Consider the following 14,660-nt stretch of genomic DNA (forward strand, 5'->3'; position numbering starts at 1 on the left):
CCACACATCCTTTCCTGTTTTCACATTTGTCTTACCGTTTTTGATTTATAGGGGTGACCATGAACTTTTCAATTAAGTTTTCGTTTACACTTTGACACATCGCCATTTTGCACAGGGTTGTTGTAGAGAGTCGAGACTTGCTGCATTTTCTTTCATTTTACAACAGCTTTCAAATGATGTGCCACTTAACCCCCCTTGCCATTTGAAAATTTTGAGTTGGACCCCATCTGGGACAAAGTTTTTACCCCAAAAATGTTTGTCGTTGAAAATGATGGGATACGTGTTGGCCGAGTTTTCCACTTACTCAACCGTTTTCGAAGAAATGGCTCGGTTCAAACTATTATGCCAGGTAATTTTTTTTTTTTTTTTTTTTTTTTTTTTTAGTTCTTACATTACAAAATATGTTGTAACTCACGATATTCCGCTCGGTGGCACTTATAACTTGGGAATTCATCTAGTTATAAAATATCAAATGGAAACACAATTGTCTCGTTCGGATCTCAGCGGAGCCACTGAGTGACCCTTCCTTGTGAGTAGCCCCAAAGCAGAAAACTAACACCATTATCGCAACTAATATCATATATGCTTGTGTTCTGTTATCTGCACTTTATTTAATCATATATGTTACCTACAATGCTCAGGTCACTTTCTTCAGTATGCCTAATCAGATAAATATATCAATCAATAAATAAATCCTGATACCTATCTAACAATGAAATTACCAAAAAATAAAGGCTCATGACTCCAGAGAAGGCGTTACCTTGTGCGGCCCGCCCATCTTCGGAGCGACGGAAAACAATGTATCGAGCGATTTCATTTGGCTTCTGAGGATGAACTACCGTCCAACAGGACTGTACATTTTGTCGTACGAATTCTAGCATGGCCGAATATTTCTCAGTGAGGAATTTCGTGAAATTCGTCCATCTGCGTCTGTTGTTGACAGTAATGTTGATATCGTGTGGAAAATTATTGATAGAATTTGGCATATAACATACCGTACCGTGAAATCCGAACATTTTTGAACATTGACATGAAAGCAATACATATGGACTTCGCGTGGTCACCTAATCGTACGGAAATTTCCAAGCCGTTGGATTCCACCAAACTTAACTAAAGCTCAGAAACAGGCTCGTCTTAATTTGTTTACAGAAATGCTCAAATAATTCAACCGAGCTGAGTCAAATTTGGTGTCTTACATCGTTACAGGGATCGAACTTGGTTCTATTAACGAAAATCAGTAACTAAACAACAATAATGCATTTAGGGGCAAGAATGGCAAATTTGGAGGAATTGCACACAAGTTTTAGAGGAGATTGTTACTTCTGCTTTGTTTCCTCATTCATTGACCAGTTGGAATTGACTGCTCTCTAATGTTCTACAGATAGTGTCTCTTGTGTTATTTTGGAACAATTTAATTGATTATTCCCTTCACAAGATACTAGCATACAAGTTTTCTTTCTAAAGAAAAAACATACACAAAAAAAAAATCACCTCACTTGAACTTAATGTCGATTTTGTATGACAACATACAAACACCTTGTTTGTTTCACTGGTGTGTTCTACAGTTATTTTTTAAGTAATTTTCCGTAATCATAAGAACAAATAAAAAAGTTTCACTTACCCTTCTTTCCATGACCCTATCGGGACGTAGTCGTATTTGTTATCTCCAGTCTTCTGATATTGGTAGATGTTGTAGCTTCCATAAGCGTCACCATCTTTGTTAAACCTTACCATGGAACCTTGAGGGCCTGGAAGAGAAAACAAAACATAGTCAAATGAAACCACTAGATGCGATAGTACTTCAAGACACAGGGCTTTCAGAAATCCACACTTCGTAGAGTAAAATTCTCCGTCAAATGCGACCGAATCCACTTTTGATACTGGATTACAGAATACAGAAGGAGTGAACTATACTCATTTATAATTCAAGTACAACTGACAGAAAAAAAAAAGAATGCATCATGTGTTACAGAATGGCTGTGTTGCTTTGTCATTCTGGCAGTTGTCAGTAACATGCTGAATCTGAGCTTTTTTCAACAAACTTAAAAAGTTCGTTAACTGAATTCTCTATATCTGTCTGTCTGTCTGTCTGTCTGTTATTTGTGATTTTTTTTAAAAAAATAGTCCTTTATTTGATAGAACATCGAAAACTGTCCGAGAAACTAATAAAATTTTTCGCGTCACTTTTACCATTCCTGAGACATTGGGAAAAATGGCTGATTTTCGGAGATTTAAAGAGCCATATCTCTGGAACCCTAAGTTATAGAGAGATAATATTGATGTTGATCAATACCTAAGAGGATGGTGAACATTTTGGTATAAAATATTAACCGGTGGCCACTGGCCTGGCCACCAGTTAATATCGGTAACAAAATGTTTACTACTCTTTCAGGTATTGATTAACACCAATATCATCTCTCTATGACTTAACGTTCTCAAGGTGTTGGCCAAAAATTGGTCTTTTTTTAAGGGGGGGGGAGATTTAAGGAGCCATATCTCGGGAACCGTAAGTCATAGAGAGATTACATTGGTATTGAAAAATACCTAAGAGAATAGTAAACCTTTTGGTACCAAATAGTAAAAGGTGGCCACTGGATAACTGCTACGAGCCAACTGGCCACCGTTCTCTAGATATTGGTAAAAAAAAAGTTCGAATTCCTGGAGATTTAAGGAGCTATGTCTCGGCAACTGTAAGTCATAGAGAGATGATATTTTGTGAATTTTTGCGAGAAACAGAAGGCGCGGATAAAAAAAAAAAAAAGATTTACTTTTGCATGTAGGAACAATCACAAGTATCTTTCCAGCTCCAGCTCTCCATTCTTTTTTAAGTTCATTCTAGCAATGCTCTTGAAGCATTCTCAACTTTTTAAAGTTCATAAAACTAAACAATGAACAAGAAATGAAATGAAATCTTTGAGTTTTACGTCCCACGTTATGCCGTATGGGCTAAAGGAGACGGTGATGATGAGAAGTGAATGAAATGGTGAAATGAAGAAAGTGGGAGGTAACGGCAGAACCCCGAGAAAACTCACGCACACGGTATTTATCCACCACAAAGCCCACTTGGTGCAAGCTGGGATCGAACTATGGACCCGTCACACCAGACGTGAACGCTGTACCACTAAGCCACTGCGGTTCCAGCTCAAGAACAGTGAACTTAGCTATGTGCAGGGGTAAGACCATAGGATACGACTAGTAAAAACATAACACTTACATATACCGTATATTAACCGTATATATACGCATATTAATTAACCTCTTGCATAGCAACGACATCAGCGTGGAAGTCATGAAAACGTATCACTTATTAAGGGTCGTGTTAATCCTGGAGATGATGAAATTTGTTAGTGGATGCAAGGCAAGACTTAGTTCTACTATTTCTCCTTAGATGACTAGCGTACCATTGATATCCATGTGGATGTAATGAAAACGTATCCTTTACTAGGGGTCGTATTAATCCTGGAGATGATGAAATTTGTTAGTGGATGAAAGGCTAAGACTTAGTTCTACTATTTCTCCTTAGGTGACAGCACCTTACTGACAGAAAAGACAAGAAAAGTGTTGTCTCAGTAGATAGCAGGCCTAAAGAAGCATTCAGTTACGACACATGTGTTTATTTTGACGATAAATAATTGGCAACTTCGAGATCGGAAAAAAGAAAACACTTTGTCTTTGATTTCCGCTCAGTGTTGCCAACCTGAAACAACATAAAATCCCTTCAGAACATCAGAATTTCCCTTTCTCAGTCCAAATGTTCCACGACACAAATAATTGTTTTTATCAGTAATGTGAATGCTCTCCTCACGCGTGAACTATAACTGCCATTTATAACGGTCTAGACAGACTTTCAACAGTAAATAAAACCATTATTACAGCACGCGCTCGGAAAATGACACCTAGAACGCAATGGGTTAATGTTGCAAAAACTATTTTAAGCAATGGTTTGAACTTTAGAACAGCTATACCTCAGAACTAATATTTTGAATTTAATTACTTCTGCCACAATAACAACATATTTCTTTTATTATCTACATTATGACTTTAGTGTTTACAATTCATAATACATATTATTGTAGAATGTGTACACATTTTGTGAAAGCTTTACTTGGTTGGTTGAGGGGGCTCCGTGGCTCAGTGGTAGAGCGTTCACCTCTGGTGCTTGGGGTTCCTGGTTCGATCCCAGCTCGCGCCATGTGGATCATGTTCTATTTACATTGCAGATATTGTCTATTATGATGACCTTTGTGTTGAAATTAAAACAGTATGAAAAAAAAAATGATTTCATATAGTAGCAAACTGTATGTAATAGGCAAAAATATAGTGTTCTTGTGGTGAGATTTATATCTTTTACAAATGAACTTGCTACATAAAGTAGTGTTTTGTACATTCGTTGCAATTTGATTATGTCCCATTTAAATTACACATACCCTCTATTATGGTGTTTTGTATCGAAATCACAACAATATAAAAGTTTTCGATTGCAAATAGAAGAAAAAAAACTACGTGATAGCCAAAACCGGTTTCGATATTTGTAATCAGCACACCTAAATTAGATTAAATCACCTCTTCAAGCTTTTGCAGGAAAAAAAAACATTTCACAGGCCGGTGTTCAACAGCATCTAGTGTCTGGCCAGCTATTTGCACCTTTTCGTTAGTTTAAGTGTAGTTTAGCGTCCCTTTCAGCAGCGAGGCTATATGAGTTTTCGTTAGTTTAACGTCCCATAATTATGCTTCAAGACTAAGGGGGACGGGGATGATGATATGAACGACATGATAAAGAAAGTAGGAGAAAATGGGAGAAAACCGAGAAAATCCACGCACATGGTGCTTGTTCACCACAAAGCCTAATTGGTCCTAGATAAGGTCGAACCAGAGACTCCATGTATCAGAGATGAACGCTATTCCGCTGAGCAACCACGACCCTCTACACTCTTTTTGACTTGGCATCAGCCTACAGAGAATGTACTCAACTGCGTCTTAAACGTTTTTGTAACAAACCGACGTCTCAACACTCGCCAAACCGTTATCTGAAACAGTTGTAACTCCGATTCCCATGATGGGTTGATCTGGAATGGCTGCTTGGAAAACAGTTTGAATTCTCTCATATTTTTCCAGACATTTGAGGTCCCACAGGGTTCTTTTGTTTACATATGCATCCTGTGTCTATGAAGGCTGTTTATACCACCTGCGGATATTCCATTCACTAGGAAGCTCAGTTTGGTACTTTACGTGGAAACATTCTTGTACTGTAATTACAGAGTCACACTTGGCAAACTCAACAGCACAATGTACCAACTGTTGCTAAGTCGACATTTTCACTCAGGCTGAAGTAGTGGGGACTGTAAAGACAAAATGCGCTATACGCGCCATCTAGCGGCAATTGGCAGAAACTAGATGGTGTTATCTTTCGCTAGGGAGCGCAGTGCTATTAACATTAGTTTCACTTTAAACGGCATGCACGTTTGAAATCTCGTATATTCTTTTTGAATCATGATATACAGAAGTATATAATAGGGGAACCTGTTACCTATGTCAAATCATAGAACGAATTTTGGATATATATAAATCATGCCTGAAAAAAACTTGTGCTCTCGGAGAGCATAGTTACTCCCAAAGTCATACCTACTTGTTTATTAAGTAGTGAGAAGTTAATAGCGATGACCAGATTTCTGGCTTTACGACAGAGCTTCCAAGGCGCAAAATGCGAATTGTCCAATAATTTATTTCTTTCTTTTATTAGGTTTTGCATCCTAAATTATATTCTGTAGGCTAAAGAAAAAAAATAGCAAACTGCAAAGTGACAATGATAAAAGAAGTAATGGAGAAAACATTAATACATAATTCAAGGGAAGAATCTCTGGTCTTTATTAGAAATGTTCTTATACGATCCTCTCATGGAATATGTGAAATACCGATATAAAGAAGAAAGTTTGGTATGCAAAGTATATGTAAATAACTCTGCCTACAGAAATAGTAGATTTCATTCACGTAAAATATAGTATACGTTATTGATACAATTTCAACAGCCAAATAAAATAATGAAATATCAAATAAGTCGGTAGAGCCAAAATATTAAGCTAATTTTCTTTTTATCGTTCTTGCACGCGTGACTTCCATATTTATAGCATGGTTAGGCCAGGCCCTAGGCAATTTGCCGCCCCATGTAATGGTATCATTTGCCACCCCTTTTCTTCAGAAAGAACTAACCTTAAAAATCACAGTTTTAAGTATGCTACCAAATCATGAACAAGGAAAGGGGAGGGAAAAGCACTCGCACTAAGAAAGGCCTAAGCACTAGAAACATAATACAGTTGTGTCTGCATTTTTCTTTAAATAATAATCTATTATCTTAGTGAAATATAAAGCAAAAACACTTGCAGAGAAAAGACGGCGATCATTTTATAGAATTCAATATCAAGCTTCAATCTCAATATATCAGTTTGCAATTCCAGTATGACTAGCTCTTTTATCTTTATTTCTTGATTTTTCCCTTTACATATGTTAAAAAAACTGTTTCCACCTTCAATGATAAGGAACTTGTTTGTGACAAAGACAAAGCTAGTTTTCATATCAAAACTGTAATAACTAAATAAATGGAACATGTGTTCGCTACTGTTCCAGAATTGAGTTCTTGTTTTTGACAACACTCAAGCAATTCATGCTGGGATTTATTTGACCATTTGCTTTAACACTGTCCATGTGACCTTAAACTAATGCGATCTTATGAATGTAGTACACAGATAGAAGGTCAGTTTAGTAAATTTAACTACCAACATCATGAAGTCTGTTTCCAACAAGAAATATTTATTTTAAATAATATAGCTATGATAGACTTTGCCGCTCCTCGAAACTTGTCACTCTGTGCAAATGCATGTGTTGCAAATATGATAGAGCCGGCCCTGAGTCTGGTTACCGCTGTCAGAGTCTCTCTGATATGTGGACTTGCGCATAAGTACCATTTCATCTTACAAGGAGAAGGCAGACTTTGGTAAGTGAACTTCGGGGCCATTTTTTGCGAGATAGTAGTGCACATTTAAAGAGTTAATATTACAAATTGGGAGGGCGCAATGACCAAAAATAACCGAGAAAGCCCGTCTTAAAATTTTCTGCTCACCGCATATATTGTAAGACGCGCAAACTTATTAAATGACGGCGTGGCAGAGTGAGAAGAACCTGGGACTCAAGTGCAAAGGGTCCCGGGTTCGATTCACGGTCCAGTCGATCTTTTATTTTCGTTTTTTGCTTCAACCAATAAAGTAGCCATTTTTAACTATAAGTAAAGTATTAATTCACCATATGTTTATAATGTATTAAAAGAATAGAAATTTTCAATCACTTGTAAAACGTTTCAATGTTCCACTTGTTAGTGTCAAAGATATGTGTGTGATTACCATTAGATTATTAAATTAATTCTTGATGATCTGGTAAACAATTTGCAAGAAATTACAGTAACCCTGAAAGAGACAGATAAGATTACCAATGGTCTATCACACGAAGAAATACTGCTACTTGAGGATGATATATCTATGCATACTTTTATTATCTTACTTTATTATCTTTTATTACTGATATACTTTGACGTACTTTTATTATCACAATACTGATATTACGCACATCACAGTATAAAACTTCACTATGAATATTTAGACATAACAAATATTGATATCTCTATTAATAAGATTAAGAAATTTACTTCTAATTTCAAACGTTTTAGTTGGGGAGTTAGCTTTGAACGTATGTGAAACTATCAAAACTTCATTTTACTTGTTTTTGTCACAATTTTATCACCATCACTTCCTCAATGTTTGTCCGTAGTCTACTTTTGTTTGTCTTTAATCGAATTCGAACGTACTGAAGGTAATTTGTCCAATTGCTGACCACAATGAATTAGTGATTTCTTCCTAAGAGGCTTCCATTAATATCGGTAGTAATTAAGCTGTAACATAGTTCTTCTCGCCTTGTATTATATATATATAATTTATCACACATTACGTTTCATTCTCCATATCCTGTATATCTCAATAGGCCTGTTTGTGTTCGATAATCGTAGGTTACGGTTATGTTCCCTAAATGTAATTTTCACATTTTTTGTGTGTTCAATAACTAGAAGTCTGTGTGAAAGTACAACATTACTTAATCTATCTTTCGAAGGAAATACTTATTTAATCTCAAAAGTGTCTTATTCCATATTGAAATCTTATAGAACTCCTCACTTAGAGATAACTAGATATGACGACAATGAGTCTCATAAGGGAAGCTATCCAACTTCTCGACGAGTATCGCATTGAAACTTGCACAAGTGGAAGGACATGTTGAAAGATGGAAACATGCTTACTCCTACGATTAGCAACGTCGTAGAACAGGAGTTTTAATGATTTCCCCCCACAGCCCCTGAAAGTGATGTACTCTGGTCATACATGCCTTGCTTAGGATATGAATCTGATACATTGGAACTTGTTTTCGCACGAAGACAAATGTTGCAAACTTGTCGATGGTGATTGCGATCGTTAGTGGAGGAGAAAAGCGACGCGCTGAAAGCACAACACAAAAATGACTTCGTATGATATTATTATTATTATTTGTAGTAGTAGTAATAGTAGTAGTAGTAGTATGATGAGTAAAAATAATAATAATTAGAAGAAGAAGAAAAGGTATTGTTGGGCCTGTTCAGTAACGAAGGACTTCGACCTGTCTTGAGTGTCTTCTAGCACTGTTATGAAGGTTTGAAACTCTACAAACAACCATACCCAAGCCAGTGTTCGAAGTCGGGACCTTTGACTAATTGTGGTTTTGCTGTTGACGCTATACAACAATTACAGTTTCACCGAACACTTCTTGTTCGAGAGTTTCTCCCAAATCATAACATAATTATCATTTCTGCATCCACCCTACTCGCCATATTTAGCTCATGAAGACTTTTTCCTTTTTCCGAAGATGAAGCTAGAGCTGAGAGGCCGCCGCTTTCACATCGGTGTAGACATACAATGCGAATCGTCTACATTTCTTTCTTTGCTGACATAGCAAGACTTCGAGGCCATATTCAGCAGTAGCACAAACACTGGAACCGTTTCACTGCTGCCTTGCTACGTAAGACATTTCGACTGCGATAATGTTCAACGTTACGTAATTAGAATATTTTATATCCACAGAGCTACTCCGGGAACTTTGTTTTTAGTTCTCTCCTACTCAATTTCGTATAATTACATGTGTACTGTGTACTGATCATTAGTAGTAAACTTATATTAGTACATATAGCGCATGCTATTCATATTATATATTCTTATGAGCGGGCCTGACGAACGTAAGTGAGTAAGGGTAACCTATTGTATATACTTGGTGCGTAATCTCTCCCCTGCATTCATCTCCAGAACCGGACGTGAGATCAGAAAATGGATTGCATGTTTGGAAGCACGATCGAATGGAGCCGGACTTGACCTTTCGAAACCCAACCGGAAGTGGCCAACTCGGGATAAAAATACATTCGTTGTCGTCTCCACTTTATCAGGATTCCACATATGGAATCCATTTTCCGATCTCACTTCCGGTTCAGGAGATTAACAAGGGGGTACATGTTGACCACTCCCGGTTGTAAGTGACCACTCGAACATTAGGTCAATATATATTCTTACTGTACGCGGCCTGAGAACCCAGAATATGTGAATCCGGTTTCTCTGCAACCACTTCGGGTCAGAGATTCCCAACCGGAAGTGAGATCAAGCTGCATATATTCGTGCTCATAATAGCCTGCCAAATCCGGTAGCTCTCCAGACCCGCTTACATTTGGCTGTAAATCTCAATTTTACCCACTAGCTTATTATTATTATTATTATTATTATTATTATTATTATTATTATTATTATTATTATTATTATTATTATTATTATTATTATTATTATTATTATTATGTCTTCATCTTCTTGCGACCTGGGATCGTGTGGGTTGAGGCGTCGGAAGCAATTCCAAGGTCCCGGCTTCGAATCGAGGCCAGGGTATGGGTGTTTGTGGATGTTAAACCCTTCATAGCAGTGTTAGAGAGCAATCAAGACGGTCCGAAGTCCTTCGTTACTGAACGAGACCAGCAATACCTTTGTTGTCTTCTTTTTCTTCTTCTATTTTTTATTAATTTTACTCATCATAAATCTAATAATAATATTAATCATACTACTACTAATATTACTACTACTACTACTACTACTACTACTAATAATAATAATAATAATAATAATAATAATAATAATAATAATAATAATAATACCATAGGAAACCATTTTTGTGTAGTGGTTTCAGCGTGTCCCTTTCCTCCATCAGATAAATGTGTTTGTTTGGAACAAACGGTCGCTTATCGTATTCCATTTGACATCGATTCGCACCAATGACGTACCAGAGATCACAATCTCCACCAACTGTTATCATCGTAAGTTTGCAACACTTGTTTTCGTGAGAAAACAAGTTTCAGTGTGTCAGATTTATATCCCATCCAAGGCATATATGACCAGAATACATAACGTTCAGGGACAATAGGGAACAATCATTATATTTCCTGTTCGACGACGTTGCGAATTGTCGGAATAAGCATGTTTCCATCTTTCAACATGTCCTTCCACTTGTGCAAGTGTCAATGCGATACTCGTCGAGAAGTTGGATAGCTTCCCTTGTCAGAGTAAACTTTAACTAAACTCCCTTCGTTGGACACTATATAATACTAGTATATAAGTTCCACTAATAAACTTCAGATGTGACCACATTACTAAATAATAACTTTGAGTGAAAGTTTGAAGAATGTTTATCCAAACTAATTAACGGATGATTGCGCCATAGATGCCCAGTAAAATAGCACTGAATCGCTCAATGAAACTTCTTGAGAACTGCCTCAACACTTGTCTGCCTGAACACTGTCTGATTGATTGCAGAATCTCCCCTTCTCGTGGTTTTGTTGCTGACAGAAACTTCCTACAAAGAGAAGCTCGCTTTCTTTGCGGACACTTTCCAAAGGGGTCAGAGCAGTCTGGTTGTCTGCCGAATAACTGTAACCTATGGAAACTGTACTTGTGAGTGCATCTACCATGACTTTATAACAAAGTGCCACTTCATTCTGATTTCTTTAAACTATAAACTTCGACAACGACTTTAATTCAACACCTTTCACACCTTGTTCACTTATTAATTCGTTACAAAAAATAATAATGCTTGTTACATCATGTTTTTCTTTGCTATGTGTGTTTCAAACAATAGTGATACTTATTCCATGCACTGTTTCCCTGTAGCGGCGAAAATGTGAGCATTTCTTAAAACAATGTCACGCGGTTTTTGTTTCGAATGTCTGCTCGTATACTGTATTGTTACAGGTTATCACTAAATAAAATCAGAGTACATATATGAAACACCTATATGTAATTACATAAAATGCTTTTATTATATATTTCAACAAGAAATTTTTTGATTGGAAGATATTGGATTTTTTTGGATCAGGAGCCACAACATTTTTGAACGGCCCCTAAATCAAGTTTTCATATTTTCTACGGAATAAGCACATTATACTAAGTTAAGTGACAGTTTGGGTTTGACTGCACTACATGTAGTTCTTCAGATATAAGGCCTACAAGAAAAATTTTGATTGAAATCTATTGGATATTTTGATCCAATTATATTGATACGCTAAAATACAGGCCACAAATATAAATTTTAACTATTTCATATCACTGCTGATGGTACTCTAATTTACACGATGACGTAAAAAAAAGAGCAATATTTTTGAACACGTGAAAACATGTAAGTGAAATGAAAGTTATAGTAATGGTAACGATCCATGATATCCTAGGGAAGGACTTCTAAATTGAGGAATAAGATGGAGAACTACAATTACAGCAATTTTCTCGAACATTGCGGAAGCATAGAAGTCAAGCCAGCCAGAAAAAGAAAGATATCTTAAAATATTGTTGACTACTGTTAGAAAGTTGTGGAAACTTAACTGTAAAATAATTTTCTTTCATAATATATTGCAGAGATTTCTCTCTTTCTTCTTCGTCCTGGCTTTTCTCTTTCATATGTTTAACCTTTACCTAAGCATTTGATATTGACTTGTGCACTTCGCCATTATGCGGAATTCCCATGTTCACAGAGCTTTCCTCGAAACCACGCATACTATTCTCTGACTACAAAGGTCAGAAATCTCTCATTTACATATTGAGTCTCCACCAGCTTTGTTGTATTGAGATCTATTTTCGTCTCCAAATTGGTTCTGACTTGGATGACCAACCACAGGTAATAGAGCGAGCTGTACGCCAATCGAGAGGCCTAAGAGAGAGGATTGCCTGCAATTCTCGAGACTGATAGGGAGTGGTAACGTTTCTTGACTGATATATTCTAATTTACCTTCATCAAAAATCTACGTTTGAATCCCAATTACAGCAATGGACAAGCAGCATCGGTTCCAAGAATAACAAGCAACATCGGTTTACGAAAGCACAGAAAGGTGTCAGATTGCTAACCTTTACCTTCGTCGCTTTTCTACAAGATTCTCTTTAACTTAAAATGGTTCAACAGTTTCTTAAAATCTTAGAATCTTAACTCATTTTCCCACGTCATGCTATGATCAAATTTAGCACAATGACAGAACTCGGGTGACAATATTTCATTACTACTTATAATATACTAATCATTCGTAACTATATAGGCCTATAAAACTACATGAACTGACATAAATTAAGGGGTACTTCCGGTTGACGAGGAAAGTTGAAATTTTGCATGATTGCAGCTCTTCAGGACCAACCCATAAGAAAATTGCCAAAGGTGATTTTTTTAATGTGTACGGGGTCTAAAGGGGGAATGAAGAATTCCCCATGTTATTTAAATTGCCATTTTTGGAAAATAATCTCATACTTTAGGTACTTGAAATTGGAATAAAAATTCGAAATTCGGTATACTTGTACGTTCCTGTTAGCGTTACCTAACAAAATTACCAAAAAAAAAAAAAAAAAAAAAAAAATCCAACTTTAGAGAGGTTTTATGGGGAAATGAAAACTCCTTCCCACGCTATTTATATGGGACATCATCTACACCCTAAAATGTTTAGGCATTGGCGGCATTAGTAGAATGATTAAATTTGAATGATTGTAGCCTTCCGGGTCTGACCCACAGGAAAATTGTCAAAAGGGAATATTTTTAGTTTTTAAGGGGTCTAAAGGGGGATGAAGAAATTCCCATGTTATTTAAATGGGCGTTTTCTTGGGATACAAAATATTATCTTTTAGATAGTTAAAATAGGAAAATAAACTTGAAATTTGGTAGAATTGTGGGATTAAAAGTGCGACGCCACGAAATTAACTCTCGATGCAAAGGCTGATACATAAGAGATGAGAAGCCACAGGACGAGCAAACGGGGGGTGGGGGTGGAGGGGTGTGGGGCGGAACTCCCAGCTATCCAAAGTCTAGTATTTATATATATGTAATTTATTATTTAAACTATCAATATTGTTCTTCCATTATGGAACCGAAAAAAATGCTCTAGCGGTAGGATGTACAGTATAACATCAAGGGTATCTTTGAAAATTATTTCAGATTGTAAAAGTATGATAAACATAGCCATGATCATGAAAGTATGTTTTTTCACGATGTTCGTTTCAAATTTGTTTTATGTCTGGACAGCAGTTACCGATAAATAAAGTACCACATACAAGATGAGTTGAGCCAAGCTGAGTCTGCTCCTTGCCAACCTCGGTTACCAAACATAGTAATCTTTATTCTTTTGGACATTGGCTATTTTCCCGCCAAGTTTGGTTTATATATAGGTAGCAGTTACCGAGATATAACACACCACATACAAGATGAGCTGAGTTTGTCCCTTGCTAAGCCTGGTTACCAAGTATATGGATCTCTATTTTCTATTGAATGGGCTATTTGCCCACCGAATTTCATCCAAATCCGTCACGTAGTTACAAGGAAATAAAGTGTCACTTCAAGACGAGCCTAGCCTGTTCCTAGTCGAGCCCGGCCACCAAATAAAGACACTTTTATTCCCGAGAGAATGGGCTATTTGCTCAGATCCGGCCAGTAGTTACGGATAAATAAAGTATCACTTCCAAGGCGAGTCGAGCAGAGCCGAGCATGTCCCTGGTCGAAACCAGCAACAGCAACTAAATATAGCACTTGTTTATTAACTTGACCATGGGCCATTTGCCCAGCAAATTAGATTCAGACTCGGCCAGTAGTTTCCGAGAAATTAAGGGATTAGGGATTAGGCATCTATAAGGGCACACATGAGGGGTGATGTCTCTCAGCGATCACACTGTCCAGAAAATTGGAGGGGAAGGATGGAAACGACCTGGGACCATTATGCTAGGTACCATTCCAGCATTTGCTTGGTTTAAATGAGGAACACCCAGGAAAAAACTTCACTCAGGACGGCTGACCTGAAAAAGTTTTTAGATCTTTTCGACCGAGTGTCCCTCAACCGCGAATCGAACCCCTGGCACCAAAGGGGAGGGCTTTAGCGACTACGCTAAGCGGGGCCACACCGAAAAATAAAGTACCGCATAAACACACACAGCTTCCGTATGTTTAGGCCGGAAGCTAAAAGAAAAAAAAAAAAAAAAAAAAAGTTGAATTGCTTCTAACTGCTGTACATACTTTTTGCCTTCTAAGGTTTCTTATGATTGATACAC

General features: G+C 37.0%; 1 protein-coding gene across 2 annotated transcripts in view; it reads right to left on the reverse strand.

Annotated features, from left to right (window-relative positions):
- The window catches only part of LOC145687918 (metabotropic glutamate receptor 8-like), a 1,213,247-nt gene that overhangs the window by 105,979 nt on the left and 1,092,608 nt on the right, over positions 1-14,660 (reverse strand). For both annotated transcript variants that reach the window (XM_081761477.1, XM_081761476.1), the window contains exon 8: positions 1,622-1,748. In XM_081761477.1, coding sequence (XP_081617603.1) covers positions 1,622-1,748 — 127 coding nt within the window. The remainder of the gene's footprint in view (positions 1-1,621; positions 1,749-14,660) is intronic.

Source organism: Thermobia domestica, chromosome 6 (assembly GCF_964235325.1).
Source record: "Thermobia domestica chromosome 6, izTheDome1.hap1.1, whole genome shotgun sequence".
NCBI lineage: Eukaryota > Metazoa > Arthropoda > Insecta > Zygentoma > Lepismatidae > Thermobia > Thermobia domestica.